This window comes from Glandiceps talaboti, chromosome 12 (genome assembly GCF_964340395.1).
Source record: "Glandiceps talaboti chromosome 12, keGlaTala1.1, whole genome shotgun sequence".
NCBI lineage: Eukaryota > Metazoa > Hemichordata > Enteropneusta > Spengelidae > Glandiceps > Glandiceps talaboti.
In genome coordinates this window covers 16,473,598-16,490,526 of record NC_135560.1, presented here as the reverse complement: position 1 = coordinate 16,490,526, position 16,929 = coordinate 16,473,598, and the positions used below count along the sequence as shown (strand labels likewise).

At 35.5% G+C, this 16,929-nt stretch overlaps 1 protein-coding gene across 1 annotated transcript; it reads left to right on the top strand.

The window, feature by feature from the left end:
* Positions 1-88: 88 nt before the first annotated feature.
* LOC144443427 (myelin expression factor 2-like) lies at positions 89-11,469 on the top strand. Its single transcript, XM_078132898.1, has 14 exons — positions 89-198; positions 1,450-1,730; positions 2,132-2,185; positions 3,160-3,257; positions 3,689-4,033; positions 4,289-4,442; positions 4,912-4,961; positions 5,335-5,380; positions 5,793-5,942; positions 7,031-7,114; positions 8,144-8,454; positions 8,846-8,897; positions 9,256-9,354; positions 10,192-11,469. The coding sequence occupies exons 1-14, from the start codon at positions 98-100 to the stop codon at positions 10,251-10,253; spliced, it is 1,887 nt and encodes a 628-aa protein (XP_077989024.1). The 5' UTR covers positions 89-97; the 3' UTR covers positions 10,254-11,469.
* Positions 11,470-16,929: the final 5,460 nt, after the last annotated feature.

The window sequence follows — 16,929 nt, the reverse complement described above, 5'->3', positions numbered from 1 at the left end:
AACTTTAAATCGTTACCATGATCCTGTATTATACAGAGAAATTATATAGACCTTTGTTAAAATTGTCTTTGTACGAGGTGCACACACGCGGACCAAAATGGCAGACGTTGAGGAGCTCGGAGACGGCTCTATCGGTGCAGAAATTGGATCTGAAGAACAAAATTACGCAGTAGATTTTGTTCAAGATGACCAAAATGGGTAATTAATCCATTAATTAACAGTGCAGATATATTTTATGCCAAATGCACGACATTTTGTTCAAGGAAATGCATACCCACATTTTCATGGCTTCTCGATGGACCATGCAGCGTTTCCTTATTGTTCAAGTAGTTTGAAGTGAATGTAAAAAGACGCCACAACCGTATCCCGTCTTATTGTGTCAGTGATATGTATTTTTCCTTGTCAGAAACACGAAACAAAGTAAATTGTACTGGTCAGTTATGTTTTTAAACATGGAAGTTTCTATACAGCCATCCAAATGACATTCAAATAGGACCCGGGAGATATGAATGCATGTTTGTCTGGTCATGACTGAAAATGTGAAATGGCACATTTTGGATACATAAATTATTGTCGGTTTCTGGGAATAAAAAGGGTTAAGTACATATTAGATTTTAACTTCCAAATTCTAGAGTTGGTTGACCAGCCTTTCTCCACCAAGTTCTGACTTAAATTTGCTCAACAGAACAGAACCATAATCATACATAGATTTGTTGTTTATTGGATGTGACGTTCCTTTGTGTATAGCATTGATAATGCTTGCCTGCCATGTTTTACCATCACAATGGGAATTAGTCCAAGGAGGCTCTGACTTGACGTATTCAGATAAATTTGTCGGTATTGATATCTGACTGTACTCAAGTCAGAGCCACCTCGGACTAAATGGAAATAGGTGAAATTTGTAATTCTTGAATCTTGTCATCTTTGTACTGGTCCTTCTATATTTTTTATTGGGTTTCATTTAGAAAAAAAAAAAAACTTTTTAAAAAAGGCTTAAATAGGTGACCAAGTGTGGTGTATCCATGTCTTAGAAGAATATTTTTGCAGTACATGTAGGTGATTACTTTGGAAAATTGTCACCTGATGTAGTCCAAAGTAACTCTGACTTGAGTTGAGTACTGACTCAGGTAAATCAGGTCTGAGATGATCACTCCATTCTCATTCTGAGCATAGGACATACATGTACACTTATGCATAGGGTCTATAGTCTGAGAACATATATATAGTATATCACTGCCAATATTCCTGACTCTGTACTGAAGTTAGTGTTGCCTCATACTGCATGGTATTGGTAAAGTGATATTGAAATTCTAAAAACTTTGTGGGAACTTCATATCACATCAGTTCCACACAAAGTGATAATTTTCTTTCATTGACAGTCTTTGCTGTGAAGTACAAACATATCAATGTCACTACATGTACTAAAAAGTCATGTTTTTGGTATCTCAGAGAAAAAGAAGAAGAAGAAGCAGCTAGGTCACCTGTAAGAAGGTCAAGATCTCGATCTCCAAGAGGTGATAGCAGCAAGCGACATACTGACAGAGATCGTGACCGTCGCGGAGACAGGGACCGTGACAGGAGGCGAAGTAGTGGCCGCGATAGAGACAGGAGAGACAGAGATAAAGACCGAGACAGGAGAGACAACCGTAGTACATCATATCGTGTTTTTATCAGCAATGTACCATATGAAATGAAATGGCAACAAATTAAAGATCTCTTTAGAGACAAAAGTAAGTCTGATTTGTGTACTTTAAGAAAACATGAATAATCCCTTAATATTTAAGACAATGGTGTATCTTTGATGCCATTTAGTTTTTGCATAAATACTGTACAGTAACTGTGCACTTGTTATCAAACAATTCTTGTCATCTGAAATAGTGGGAATAATGTAGTACTTATGAAAATGAGTTTGGCTTTGGCTTGCCTCCTAGCATACACCAAACTTGTGTTTCTAACCACCACTGTTGTTCAACTACACTGCATTCTGTCTGTGCTGAGAATAAAATAACGCTTGACAAAAATGTGTTATAGTTCCATCTGGTTGTATTAGTGATTGGTAGTGAATTAGAGTTGGAATGGTTTACGCTGCAACAATATTGATGGTCTATATGGTGTTCTTATTTCCCTGTAGTTGGAGAAGTTACATTTGTGGAACTGTTCATGGGCATGGATGGAAAGTCAAAGGTAAGAGTTGTAATGGTTCAAAAATTTAAAATTCACATGTGGATATTGTTACTTTCCAGCTGTACATTTAAGGTGGTTAAATTCCTAATTAAACTGAAAACCCAACCAAACAAACATTTACACCCTAGAAAGTCCCAACAAGGTATTTCCATGTTAAGATTGCCAACATGCCAATCATCTTATACAATACAACACACTAGTTGGGGGGTATGTTTTTGATTGAAGGCTTGTTTTCACATTTTACAAACTGACAGGTCTATGTATGTGCAATTCGCACCTGAAAAAATGTAATGGGAACACTGATTTTGTCCATGATACAAATGCTGTGATATAATACAACTAACTGCTAAACAGTATTTCTTGTTCTAAACATTCCAAATGTTTCTTTTTTTCCTTTCATGATTGATGTCTTTCTGGAATCAGGGTTGTGGGTAAGTTATCAGCATATACCTCTGTACTCTAAATTTTGCACCAAACTTAACAATAGATGTAGTCGGATACAGAAGAAAGACAACAGAGTTGTATCATATCTCTGCAAATGAAAATATTGGTATCAGCTTCTTCTTTGGAGTACATGTGACAGTGTTCTCCCCACTATAATAGAGATAGCAAGGTGTAAACACCATCCTTGGCCTTGCCACACAAGGCACCATGCTTAACAGGTTTCTAATGTGCTTCAAAAGTGTTCTACTGTACTTGAGCTTTTGTAATCTATGAAGTACAACATCAACTTTCAATGTTGAAGACATGCATAATATATGCTGACCATTGTGTACATTGTTATGCCAATTAGCTGCCATTGTTCCAATCTACCTTTTTACCTTGATTGTCACAAAGTTTGAACTTTGAAGTTCAAGTAATGAACCCTTCAAAACTTATTTACTACCAGTTAGTATATATGTAATAAAAAGAAATATAGTTCAATGTATTCAATTGTACATGTATTTGCATAATTAAAATCTGTATAATCTCTCTTTAGTGTTGCTGAATTCCGAGATAGAGAAACCATGGACAAATGTATCAATAAAATGCACAAGACAGAAATCCAAGGAAGAGCACTTGTTGTGAAAGAGGTATGGTATTAAATTTGTGGTTATGGGCCGCAAGTCCAGCAGAATAAACAAAAATTTGATGCCATTATATTCAGATTTCAAATGTTTTGTCATGGCAAGTTCAATCCCATTGTGTTATCTTGTGGAAATGCTTCATATGTGTTGGTTTCAAATTGTAGGGTAAAAAATTAACTTTTCTACAGTTGCAAGGGTATTAGACATCTTGTGTTAGCTGCAAGTTACTGAATAGTGTCTAAAATTACTTCATAGAGGTAGTCAAGTCCTTACATATTGTGAAAGTTATTTTCCAAAAATCATATTGTTGACAGACATGTACCCCTAAAATGTGTTGTTTTGGGGAAGTCATCAATACTCAATCAAAGAATTCGTTGTTCATTTGACAAATTACACGATTGTCGATGTTTGAGTTTGGACTTCTTTCTCTTATCCAGGACACAGATGGAAGGCACAGTGGCAAATTTCTGAGGATGCAAGAACGTGAAAGCCGGGCAAACATGGGAGGAAATTCCGGTGGGAGAATGGGAAGGGGGCCAGTAGGAGGTGGTGGTGGAATGGGAATGGACAGTCTAGGTGGTATGGGAGGCATGGGTGGTATGGGAGGTATGGGTGGATTAGGTGGAATGGGTGGATTAGGGGGTATGGGGGGAGGTGGTGGAAACTTTGGTGGTGGGGGAGGTGGTGGATCAGCTGCCAATGACATGTGGATTAATCCTCAAATCCTCCAACAACTCAGACTTGAGAAACATGAAGTGACGAACACAATTTTTGTTTCAAATGTAAGTATGAGATAACTGAATTAAATAACTTGTAATTCCTAATTTAAAAATAGCTTAGATACGATTGTAGAAGTTTGTGTTGTGTCAAAACTGAATGCATGTGAAATACGAAAATTCTAATACATTGTTTTGTATTATTGTGTACGTGTTGTGGTAATAGTACTGATTTGTAGAATCTATTCTCTACACGTATTTTCCAATTAATCTTTTAATGTGATTCACCAATTTAATCGTATTCAATATTTGTCTTCTCAGCTTGACTATAAAGTGACGTGGCAAAAAATAAAAGACATCTTTAGAATGGCAGGAAATGTATTACGGGCAGATGTTAAGATGACACGTGATGGAAAGAGTCGTGGCATGGCTATTATTGAATTTGAAACACCCACAGAAGCCGTTGAAGCCTTTTGTATCCTTTACACACAAAATATGTGGAGCTATTCTACATCAGTGACATCACAATTTAGCCCCAAACGATATAAGTATAGGGTCAGTCTCTGATTTCTGTTTTGAGACAAAGTGCAGGGTGGCTTAAACTCACATTGATTTTGTTGTAACTGGTGTCTGCTCTTGATACCAACATTTTTAACCAATATGCACACAACACTGTAGATAAGTTGAGAGCTTTGGACTGCAAATTGTCAGTCTTGTTCACTCCATGATAGATGGCACTGTTTATGATCATGTCACAAAGTGTCAGTTCTTCTTTTAGAAAATCTTGTGCAATATACATTTTTCTCTCCATCTCTGTTCACAATGAGTAAACTTAAGTTTGCCAAAAAAAAAGCTCAGATAGAGAGCATTATAACATAGAATAGCTTTCTGTTCTCTTTAGATGATCAAATATGGATTTTGTTTTCCTTGATGGTATAATATAGCTATGTTTAATGGTCAAAAATTATTTGACAGGCCAATGAGGATTCGCATGGTAAGTTATCTGTTGATGTGTGCATCACACGCACACAAACACACCAAACCTTAAAATATTCAGAAATCGTTATATTTATAATGGTTGCTTGAGTTTGTGTCTGCATATTCCTGAGAAACTTATAGCATCAGATCAATTTTATATCTATCTATAAATATCTATATTATATTAATACATAATAATATCTATATTATTATATAATATTCCCATTCAGCAACTTTGATGCATACCAAGAGTGTATTCACCAATTTAACATTGGTATTTTTGTGTCATTACCAATCAGATCTCTGGATTTTCACCATCTATATACTGATGTAATGTCAAATTGGTGATAGGTTCATTTACAATACAATACATTTTCTTCTTCTGACAGGACAAATTGAGCAGAGATGATAAGGACCTAGAACCTCCTTTGCCAAGTAAGTATTACAGGCAAAGATTTGGTCATTACATGTAACTTTCAATGAAAGTTTTGAGAGGTATACAAGATAAAACTTACAGGCTGTTCCTTTTAATTTAACTTTCTGTGTTCTTAAACCATAGATCAGGTTGAACCCACAACTTTTCTGTAAAATTCATTATATGGTTTTGAGATGGATCATACTTGCTATCATATCCCAGAATGTTGTCTATTGTGACTAAGTCGGAGAGTGAAGTCTCAATATTGCAAAAATGTATTAATAGAAAGAAATAGCCAAGTTGGCCAAAGTTGATACCTTGTAAGTTATATGTGTGTAGCTTGAAGACACGTTTAACTTTCAGTAATTTTCATGAGCACCTCAAGTAAGGGAAAATAGACTGAACTTACAAATGGTCTGTTTTCATTTGCAGCTGGACTTTCAGGAATCGGACCAACTTTATCTGAACTGGCAGGCTCAAACTCTGGAATGGCAGGACTTGGTAGTTCTGGATTTGGTGGACTAGGTGGTTCTGGACTGGGTGGACTTGGTGGTGCTGGAATGGGAAATCTCGGAATGGGGGGTAAGTCTGGCAACATGTGACTTCAAACTTTAATTCAAAAGATCTTTAATCACACCAGTATTTCATATTCGTTTCATTTGTCTTTGTGGTGGGTTGCATATATTTGCATATTAGCGTGAGGGGTAAACTACAGGGGACTGAACTGGATATTTGTGTAGAAAATTACATCCACTCCAAAAATATAACCAAAGATATGATCTGGCCACATTATCATGGATGCCAAATTCCAATGTTGTCTACCGCATTTAAATGCATCAGTAATTCATTAGTGCCATTTTACAGCTGTGTTTACAATGTGGAGTTAGTAAGCATTCTAGATATGTGCACATATATTATTTCCAGCATTTTTAAGATAAAATATTTTCTTCAATGGAAGTCAACTTAACATGCCATTGCTAAATTACATCGGTCATGTGAGTCGCCACCAAGACTAGACTATTAAATACAATTGTTAAGTGGTACTCCACACCTATGAAGCGGTTATGGTGCACTGTCTGCAAGCAGATTACTATTTTACAGTCTACCATACTGTATGCCAAGTTTCTAGGCTTCATGCTGTCTTTACCTTGGATCTTTATACAAGACATTCATTCTTCATTGCTTTGACAATAAAGGGTCATGGGCCAACTAGACTCATTTTTCATCTAGATGTGAAACCCGACATTTAATGTCATATTCTGTCAGTTTGTGCTGACATGAGTATAACATTTGCATATTGTTGACAGCCTGTGATTTCCTCAATTATGAATCTGATGTACACACCAATATTTGGGTATGTTCAAAAATTGCATTATCAAATCGTTCATTTGGTTTCTCTCACTGCTTTGCTACAGATCTGACAGTTACTAGTGATGATTTCACACGTTTCAGTAAGTAGAATAACATATATAATTTATCATATGAAACAAAAGTGACAAAGGAAAATGTTCAGATCTGGCCTATGTCCCTTTAAAGTCATTACCTGGACACTGACATGATAAAGGAGCATAATCTCCTGGAAGAGCTGGACATTGATTTTGTTTCCTTATTTTCCAAGTTGTGCTTGTGTCCTAATTCAACGTAATCCCCTTTTCTCTCTCTTGCAGGAGGCTTAAGTGGAATGGGTATGGGTGGAGTGGGAGGGGGTATGGGTGGTACTGGTACTGGTGGTATGGGTACTGGTGGGATGGGAGGTAAGTACAAAAATATTTCTCATTTTAAAATCGTCACCTCAGCTCTCCCACCTCTCAAAATGGCCTCATATTCCTACAGGTCAGTTAGCACATAGAGGGAGACAAACTCTAGAAACTTTTGTAAAAAAATACTCTTATTTTTTTCCTGTGCGCAGTTCGGAACATATGGTTTCTCTTAATACTTAATTCTCATTAACTTTAATTCTTTCACATTTTGTCAACTGTTGTCTCTGGAGAGTATTCATTTGTAGTTTATCACTCCTAAACAATTTATCAAACTTATAAAGATGAAAGAATAACACATTATAACTGATAACTATTTGAAATACAAATCTAGTACATTTGGTATACATTCCCAAACATCACAGATGTACATATTGTGCATTGTTGGTTGACAGAACTTGATTAGATTTTTCCATGCTGTAATCTATATTACTCTTTTTGATAATACTTTCATTACATGCCTCAACCTACACATGCAATCTCACTTTGTTTCATACGTTAACATCCAGTATACTTGCCAGCAAAGCATGTTCATATTTCCCATGGGCAACATACCAGAAAAATTTACATGATCTAAATTTGCAATTCTAATGAAATGCTCTCAAATTTTTGCAACCAAATACAAAATCCATGTACATTTCACTCTATGTAAACATTCCCTTTGCTTTTAATGAAAATACAGACATCTGTGCCTTTAGAGTACTTTATCTATTCCAATTCCTATTCAATCTGATCAGATTACCATAATCTCCTCATACACAAACACCCATATATAGGTCGCAGTGATGTAGATAATATTTGGAATAGATGGCCACCAAAATGATGTAGGTGGTCACAGCTGTGAGGGTGCACAGCGCCCAAGGCGGTGCTATATGGATGGGGGTGGGGGTAGAGCTTTTTTGAGTTTAGAGTGCTTTTTATGGCTTTTAGTATAACATTTGAGTTGGAAATTGTTGGTCTTAGATCACTAAAATAGCAACTTGAAGATGTAGTCTGTACATGTATATTATCATTTATATATTGCAGCCATGGCCAACCTAACATCCTCATTCGGAAGTGGAGATGGTGGAATGGGATTTGGTAATCTGACTGGATCTGGAATGCAAGGTTTAGGTGGTTATGGAGGTGGTTCAGGTGGCGGCGGTGGCGGAGGGGGTGGTTTTGGTTCAAGTGGTTTTGGTTCTGGCATGGGATCAGGTCTAGATTCAATTGGTCTTGGATCCGGCTACAGTGGTGGTGGTGGTGGCGGCGGTGGTGGTGGAAACATGTCTGTCGGATATGATGATCACCGGGATAGAGGTGGACGACAAGGTGGATGTCAGATCTTTGTCAGAAATGTAAGACTTTAATCAAGTTTTTGTATGTTTTCATATATGTATGTGTGTGTGTGTCGGTTTGTGTATGTATATGTCTTTTTCTGTGTATGTATGAGGAAGAGATAAAGATATGAATTTCAACAGTACATCATGTAGAAATACTAAAATGAAAGTATGGTGTATTGCAAAAGGTCCCAGTTGTTACATCAAGTAACATGGTTTTAAAAATATGTTGATATGAGTGATTGCTTTGTACTATCAAGGCTTAATTGTTGAGACCATATTAGATGTACAAGAAAGCTTCATGTAAGAGCTTCAGCTCTTGTTGTTACCTGAAGTTCTTTGTTGAGGTCACATTCAAATAGGAGAAGCAAACCATTTTTCAGTGCAAGACTTTGTTTTTCATCCACAGCTACCATTTTCATACACATGGCAGATGTTAAAGGACAAGTTCAGGGAATTTGGTGAGTGATACTGGAGTTTTGATTTGGTTCTTTTAGATACTCGAAAGTCAAACTTAGGTAAACTAGAATTTGTCCAAATAGTGTCTTGCATCAATGGTCTGGTGTCTTGGTATTCATATTTTGAGAATTTCATGTGTGAAGTTCATGATACATGTAGTTGAAATTCAAAACATTCATCACTCAAGAACTGGACAAATTGATTGACAATGTTTGAAGAAAAATGTACAACAGAATACAGTTTTGTGGTGTGATTCATATGAAAGGTAATATGTAGTAGAGACATTAGTGAAATATGATGAGATTCTATGATGATTTTGATAAGTCAATGGTCTGCGTTTTTATGTTTCCCACCCTACAGGGCGTGTCATGTATGCAGAAATTAAAATGGAAAATGGCAGGTCTAAAGGATGTGGCACTGTTAGGTTTGATTCTCCGGACAACGCTATTAGGGCAATTAGTATCCTTTCAAAACTATAATCCTCAGAAGAGTACATGTCTTTCATTCCTAGCTTGTACTTGCTTCTTGTTAGGTCCATGACACACATTTCTTGGATAGCTGTGGTGGAAGGGTTAGTTATCATGATCAATTTGACTGCTACTAGGGGAGGGACTGTGTAGTTATTCACATGGGACAGCTTTGTTGCAATATGTGTGAACCTGGAACATTCTCTGTTTTGTTTCAGTACAGATTTCTGATTTCTCTTTGTCTTTTATTGTTTATGTTAATTTGTTAACTACATCTATAAGTAACTTGTTACATTCAGTATATCTCAAAGTTTCTTGTGATTCTATCTGTATACTATATTTATGGGGTACCCAGGTATATCTAGCAAAGCTATATCATGGTGTGGCTTTATGTATGTATTGTGCTATGAAGTACAGTGTTCCTGACTTGAATTACTGTCTGTATTTCTGTATGAAATTACCAACTTTGCTAGATTTATATTTATTTGTGAAATTCAGATGATACGTCTCAAACTTCCAAAGTTAGATCTTTTTTCTTTGTTGTCATTCAACTTGCACTTGGGAAATTGTGAGCCAGGTTGATTTTAAAGTGATATACATAAAGTCTAAGTGCTATTAGACATATGCAACATTTCTTATTTTGTACCAAAAAATGGCTTATTTCTTGGCTAATCTTTTAACATTTTCTATTTGATGAGTGGAGTTGGCGTGAATGTTATTCAATATTTTTGTTCAAATCCAATGATTGAAACTTATAGAATGGAACTTTAAACAGTGTAATTTGATTTGTGATTTGTTCGTGAATTATCCTTAACAAACTTTTTTTCAGACATGATGAATAGTACAAGGGTTGATGGTCGCGAGATTGATGTTCGCATGGATAAGGCATAGGCAACTGAAGTGCTGTGTTTTTTATAAGCTGAGCAATATTGGTCCCGTGATTTTCCATTAAACTGTTTCGGGGACAATTTCCGATCATGCTAGTGGTGATTGTTTTAAAGATGATTATATTATCCAGTGGTATTCATGAATGGAATGTGTTGATTTTATGCGAATGTGAGCGACCAGTACTGCCATTTTGTCAGTTGTGCTTTTCCAAGATTTTATGTTTCCGGTTGCTTTGGAGCCTTGTGTTAGTTTATAGAACCACAGTAGTTTCTTCAGGAGAATATCAAATGTAACTCTTGTGTCATTGGGTTGTAGCAAGCATCATATTTTACCTTTGCAAATGTTTAAACAAAAATATGTTACATGTAAAACAAAATATGTTACATGTAACTTCTTTTTCATATACTAGTATGTTCTAATGTGTTGTGTTGGTTTGAATGTTATTTCAGCAAACTTTTCTGCTAAGTTTAGCCATGCTGTCATTCTGTCGTTAATACACGTTAACTTGAGGCTCTTCGTCTATGATTGATGGTGAAGATGGATTATGAACTGTTTGTAGCGTACTGTGATTTCTAGCCAATCAGACAAGACAATGCCAAGTTTGTTCATTGGCTGTAGGGTCACAAATGTGAAATGTTGCCAGTTTGCGGTTCATTTCTTATTTGTTTGGAGTTGACAGATTTCAATGTGTACGAATTTCTTTCAATCCTTTCTTTGTGTGTGAAATCTAAACATAGAGGAAAACTGTACAAGCAACAATTGTCATAACTTGAACTTCTGATCCTGTCCGATGGAACATATTGACAATGTTATCCCTTCAACTTTGAACTCTGTAAAGATTGCAGGGAAATACAGGAAAGTTCCAGGAAATACGTAATTCAAATCATATTTGATGGGTAAGGTGTCTAAATTGCAGTATCTTTGAATTTGGACAGTTTTAGAAGTTTGTTCATCATTCAGGAACAGTTGTACAATGAATGGTAAGAAAAAGATATTGAAGTTTTGTATAGCTCTTTTGGCTGGTTGGTTGGGTTAATGTTTTTTTTTTATATATATATATAAACTTTCCTTGCATTCAATCATTCATTCATTCATTCTCTTCAACATTTGTAAGTTCTTGTGATAAAATGTATACTCTATCATGTGGTCTTGTGATTTGATCTATTTTTCTTAGAGAAATAAAGTCAGAGATTCGTGTCAATTAAAAGTCTGCTAGTATTGGATCATGTGTGTTCTGGAGGGCGTCTCTCTAGTGTTGTCATGACATTGGACATGTCACTAGTGCCAAAGTGTGCTATTGGAGTATGTACTACTTATCAGCTTGTGTGAACGTTTTAATGTGTCAATTTTATATTGTCCACATTGAAAGGGTTATTGGACATGTTTTGATGTGTTTCTTTATTTCATAGATCGTAGATGCCTTTTAATCTCCTGTATTGTTCTGTGAGCATCTTCAAATATCCATGAATAGTTCGTGTCCACTATCTGTGATGTCAGATATGGTTGGAAATTTCTCTGTGTGCTCTACATTGTAATGATGTGTCAAGCTAAGTTCACCTGTTGTATGTGTAGGCACAAATGTAATAAGCCAGTGGGTTGCAAAGAATGGGTTTGATTGGTTGAAAAACAGGTGCATTTTCATTTGTCAGTTCCATAGCCAATAAGAGTAGACAATCATGTATATTGTTACTATTGTACATTTATAAAGTATGTTTTCACAATGTGTTATTACTGTGCTTTGTTTTAAAATATGTAATATTGTCACTCCATTTGTATTTCGATGAAAAAAGTACTTTATATGTGCTTGTGCTATAACTATGATGACATTGCTGCAGGCATGACTTGATTGTTTCCTTCAATGCTGGCATACCGATTCGTCAAGAGTTGAGGAGCAGAAGATATCAATGGAGTTGTTTTACGGATGATGGTGGAATGAATAAAGTTATGATGTGACATTTGAGATTTCCAATAAACTGTGACCTCTACTTGTCGGTAAACTGCAGGGTCATGTCGTGAACTCCATGTGTCATTACTGATGCAGAACATTGATGTCAACCAGTATGTGAAATGTACACCTACATGACTTCCCAGATGAACGAAGGCAAGGGTATTTATGATTGGCACTGGTGAATGCACGGAAATCCTGATTGATTGGCCTTGATGTATACTGACAGGTTCCTGATTGATGTTGACATGTGCTAGCAAGCTCCTGATTGGCCTTGATGAATACTAGCAAGTTCTGATGGGTCATGATATATATGAAGGTGTTGCTGATTTGATGTATGGGAATCAGGTAAAAGAAGGAAGATGACTTACATTGTCAAGATTCATGTGTCACAGGGTTTCTGTGAGATGGAGTGTCCAATTGTAGATGGTACCTATTTGTCATTTGAAAAATACTAAATGTATGTAGTTGCTTGTAAAATTTATATTTTTAAAAATGTTGTTACCATGGAATTACATTTTGTATCAAAAGTATGTCAAGTACTAAACATGGGAATGCAGTGGGATGTCAGAATTTTAAATTATAGATGGAAATCCAAGGCAACTATTCTGCTCTGACTGCTGCGTAATCATTGTTCTCCTTAGATTTTTGTAATTACCATTGGCAGCCAGTGAGAGAGAAGAGCTGGTGATGGTTTTCATGTAATTTTTGCTTAAAATGAAGTGATATGGAGTGTTAGGCTTTGTACCATCCATACCTTGTTTGAGGAAATCAACAAAAGCGTCAAACTTAAGACATTTAGTCATCATTTTAAAGAATGATAGACATTTACAGAATGAAGTTTATTGGTTGAAAATGACTGGCTGAGTCTGTCATTTCTGTTTTTGAAAGACATAGATTTATTGGCCAATGAAAGTATGAAACATTTATCTGCATATCTTTAGAACTGAAAGAGACATTGTTATACGGTAATACAAAAAAATGTTATTAGCTCCCAAAGGGGGAACTTGGAGATACCAGGCATCTGTCTGTCTGTCTGTGTCATTATCTCAAGAGTGTAACAATGCCGAGCGCCAATTAGTTTTTTGTGTGAAATGCATACATACTAATTACTGTAATTTGCATATTAATTAGTAAATATCGTCTTTTTTTTGCCTAAAACTTATGCATATCAATTACCTTAATTTGCATTTTTATTAACAAAATTTGTTTTTCCAAGTGCCCAACAGTAGGATTTTTTTTTTTGAATGACAAGTTGTTTCATGAAACATTAATTTGCATAATTAGTATCAATGAAATTTGTGAACATTGCTCAAATGTTGGAATCTGGTACAAATAGTATTTAGTGAATGCTTTGCACATTGATTAGGCTAATTTCTATAATCAGTTGCTTGTTATCACTTTCATTTGAACAATTTTCCATCTACACACCCTAAGTAATAAACCCCTGCCAAATACATACATGAGGGAAGCAAAGCAAAATAGAATTTTTTGATTCAGCTTTCTCTGTTTTCACGAGAAACTAACCAAAGGGAGCACTTTCAGTTCACATCAGGTTCAAGAAATGGTAGTGAATTTTAGCTGTCATAATTGTGTACATAGTGGAAAGATGGGCTTGATGTATGACATTGCAGACACAAAGTTTAATCAGCTCTTGTCCATAAGAGTGTTACCATACTTTTGGATTTTGCTTGGGGAAATTGTCCTATTTCCGGGTAGAGAGGTTAACAAGATTTTAACACTTTCACCAAGCTTTATTACCACAAGGAGGGTGCCATTTTTCATTGAAAGTCTGCATCGTGTAAACAGTGTTGGTCTGCTGTTATGTATGACATGATCTTTCAAAGACAAAGTGTAAAGTCTCCATTTATTAAGTGAATTTCAAAAGTGGTATTGCAGTACGTGTATTACCAAAGATGTGGTATGACCAAGTAGGGGTTGACTTTGTCTCCTAGAATGACATGACAGTATTATGTGCATACACATATTTATATTTTGAGTTTGTTGTCATGCTTCAGCAGAGATCCTGTCGAATTATGAATTTTAGGGCAATGCAGTATTGTATCATATTATCATATATATTACCTGTCAAACAAAATGAAGTGAGTGTACAATTTTGTGTGATCCAAGTCATTTTTCAGGCATGCATTGAAAATGATGTTGGCTCAATGCTAACAATTGTGCACATGATATATGAAACTGCATCAAAGTAACTATGTGTTGCACCACAGAGCTTATTGTATATTGGTAAGGGTATATTTGTAATTGGGATATTCTGTGTGATGCATAGGTTTGCTGTGCTACCTATTATTATAGATGAATGAACATATAATGAATCATATCTACTCATAAAGGGACAAAGGGAGTAAACGGCTAAGCTTAGATCAGGGAAGATGGCACATCAATGTGGTCACTGCATTAGTATAATCCCAGGAGGATGCCTTTCCCTTCAAGAAAGTTTTGAACAGATGACTAGTCCACCAGAAGGGTGTGAAAAGTATATTCTCATGACACATAGCTATGTATTGAATGACTTCATCAATATGAATGAATTTGTATTTTGATATGTGTATATGATAGTGGTACGTAATTGTTCATACTTTTGTTCCCATGGTTCTTTATGAAATGATATTGTATTGATTTTCAACTGAATATCCAACATGTGTTAGAGTCAAGTGGATACTCTAAACATGTTATCATGGTTCATATCCTTTTCTACATCTTCTCCCAGTGTGTGCCTTGCAAATATCTTGTGTTTGTTTTTAAAAATCTGGCAATGCTGGCACTGAACAAGATGTGTGAATGTCATTTACCTGAAGTCTTCATGAATGTGTTACACTTTTTCAGAGATATGTCAACTCGCAATTTTGTCTGTTAGTCATAAATTCATAACACACAGGAGAGTTGTGCTGTCTCGCTAAGATGTTTTGCTTATGAAGGTTTCCATTTACAAGTACCTTCTACATACAAAAATGTTAATTTTTCCATCACTGCTCAATGTAAATGGTGTATACAGTACAAAATATATTGCTTTTCGTGTTGATACCGAAATCATTGCTTTTCCATAGTGAAGGTAAATCATTTCACAATCTGTGTTCTGTTTGGCAAACCAAAGTAAGTTTTGCTTCCTTGTGTGCCTCTTGGGAGATGATCTATGATTTCCTTGTTTTATAGTGTGTTTGGGAGAAAGGTACTAATTTGTTCAGAACTTTCCTGTCTTCATATAAGTGTTGCTCTTATTCCACCTGGTATGTTAGGAAGTTCCAAAAAAATTACACTGGGCGCTCAAATGATTATCATATTTTTGTTTCATTTAAAGTTTGAATTTTTCTTCTCAATACTATAACAAGGGTTGATTTCCTGGCTGTATACTTAGAGGGTAAAGTATTTTGTTAGTTATTATGGGAAATGATCTATTGTGTGCTCAGTAAATGTTGGTGTCTCAGCAGTTGGTCGGGTGATGTTGGGAAGTTGATGTGGGTAAGTTTTTTTGTGAAGAGCAGACACTTACTTTCTTGATCACATAATAACGGGACCTGAAGATGTAGAGTGCCAGGTATGTATTTATTTAATTTTCTGTGTTTCCCTATTTTTTTCGTCCATCCATCTTATCCTATTGCATATAGCAGCCAAGATAACATCGATGAAGAGGAGAAATGATCCTGGTGAAATTTGTATATATATGTATGTATGTATGTATGTATATGTATGTATGTATGTATGTATATATGTATATATATATATATATATATATATATATATATATATATATATATATATATATATATATATATATATATATATATATATATATATATGTACATATGTATATACGTACACATACATCTGTGTAAGCCTGTTTGACTGAGCAGTGTTACATTTAGTATAAATGAAGATGTGCACAGTAGCAGTGTGTCCTCTAGCAAATTGTGATGTCTTTTGACCCACCAAAATGTGTGTCCCCCATTACCTTACCATGTGATGACTCAAAAAAAAGGTTTTTTCATTCTTGCCCAAGAGAAGAAAAAAATTGTCTTTCATTGAGTGGGCACACTGCACTAGTGTTTGATCTTTACCACCAACAGGCACAAGTCGTGAGGAATCAAATGAATTATGTGTTCACTTGTCCGAGTGGACTGTTTTATTAGTACATTGTATTGGGGTATTGCTGACCCATTATGTGGGATTGTTTACTTCGATAACCATGGATATCTGTGTTACAAAAAGACTTCAAAACTACTTAAACAAATTGAGTGTAAGGGACCATGATTTCAGTCACATTTCCGAAATCTTTCTCCAACTGTTAAAAAATTATCTCAAAGCATGCTTTCAGGAGCATGTATATTGCATAAACTTCAGTCAGGAATCATGTTCGGATGTCCTCGACAACCTGTAGAAATTCACTGTACATCATGCCATTCTGTGATCAAAATCTTGGCAGACATTTCTTTTTCATTATGATGAATCTCAGGATATTTGTAGATTAGTGGATACAAAAGAGCGGACACGTTAGTGTATTTCCAATTTTTCTCATGGTTTGATTTTAACAATTGTTACAGTTAGCATAAAGAAGCCCACTTATAGTAGTAGTATCAGCTTTCTCTTGAGAAGCAGATTTAGCACAAATTTATTTGAGAGCATCATCTAGGTTGATATTACTATTGAATACTTTGCTTCCTGTCATAATTCTTCACTCTGTATCCCTCAAAATGGGTTGGTCATATCCCTTTCCTT

What these genes read in the sequence shown, in the direction of transcription:
- LOC144443427 (XM_078132898.1), top strand. Translation starts at nt 98, where the DNA reads ATGGCAGACGTTGAGGAGCTCGGAGACGGCTCTATCGGTGCAGAAATT. An exon ending in GGCCAATGAGGATTCGCATG is followed by an intron (nt 4,962 to 5,334) that starts GTAAGTTATCTG and finishes TTCTTCTGACAG; the next exon opens with GACAAATTGAGCAGAGATGA. An exon ending in GGACAAGTTCAGGGAATTTG is followed by an intron (nt 8,898 to 9,255) that starts GTGAGTGATACT and finishes CCCACCCTACAG; the next exon opens with GGCGTGTCATGTATGCAGAA.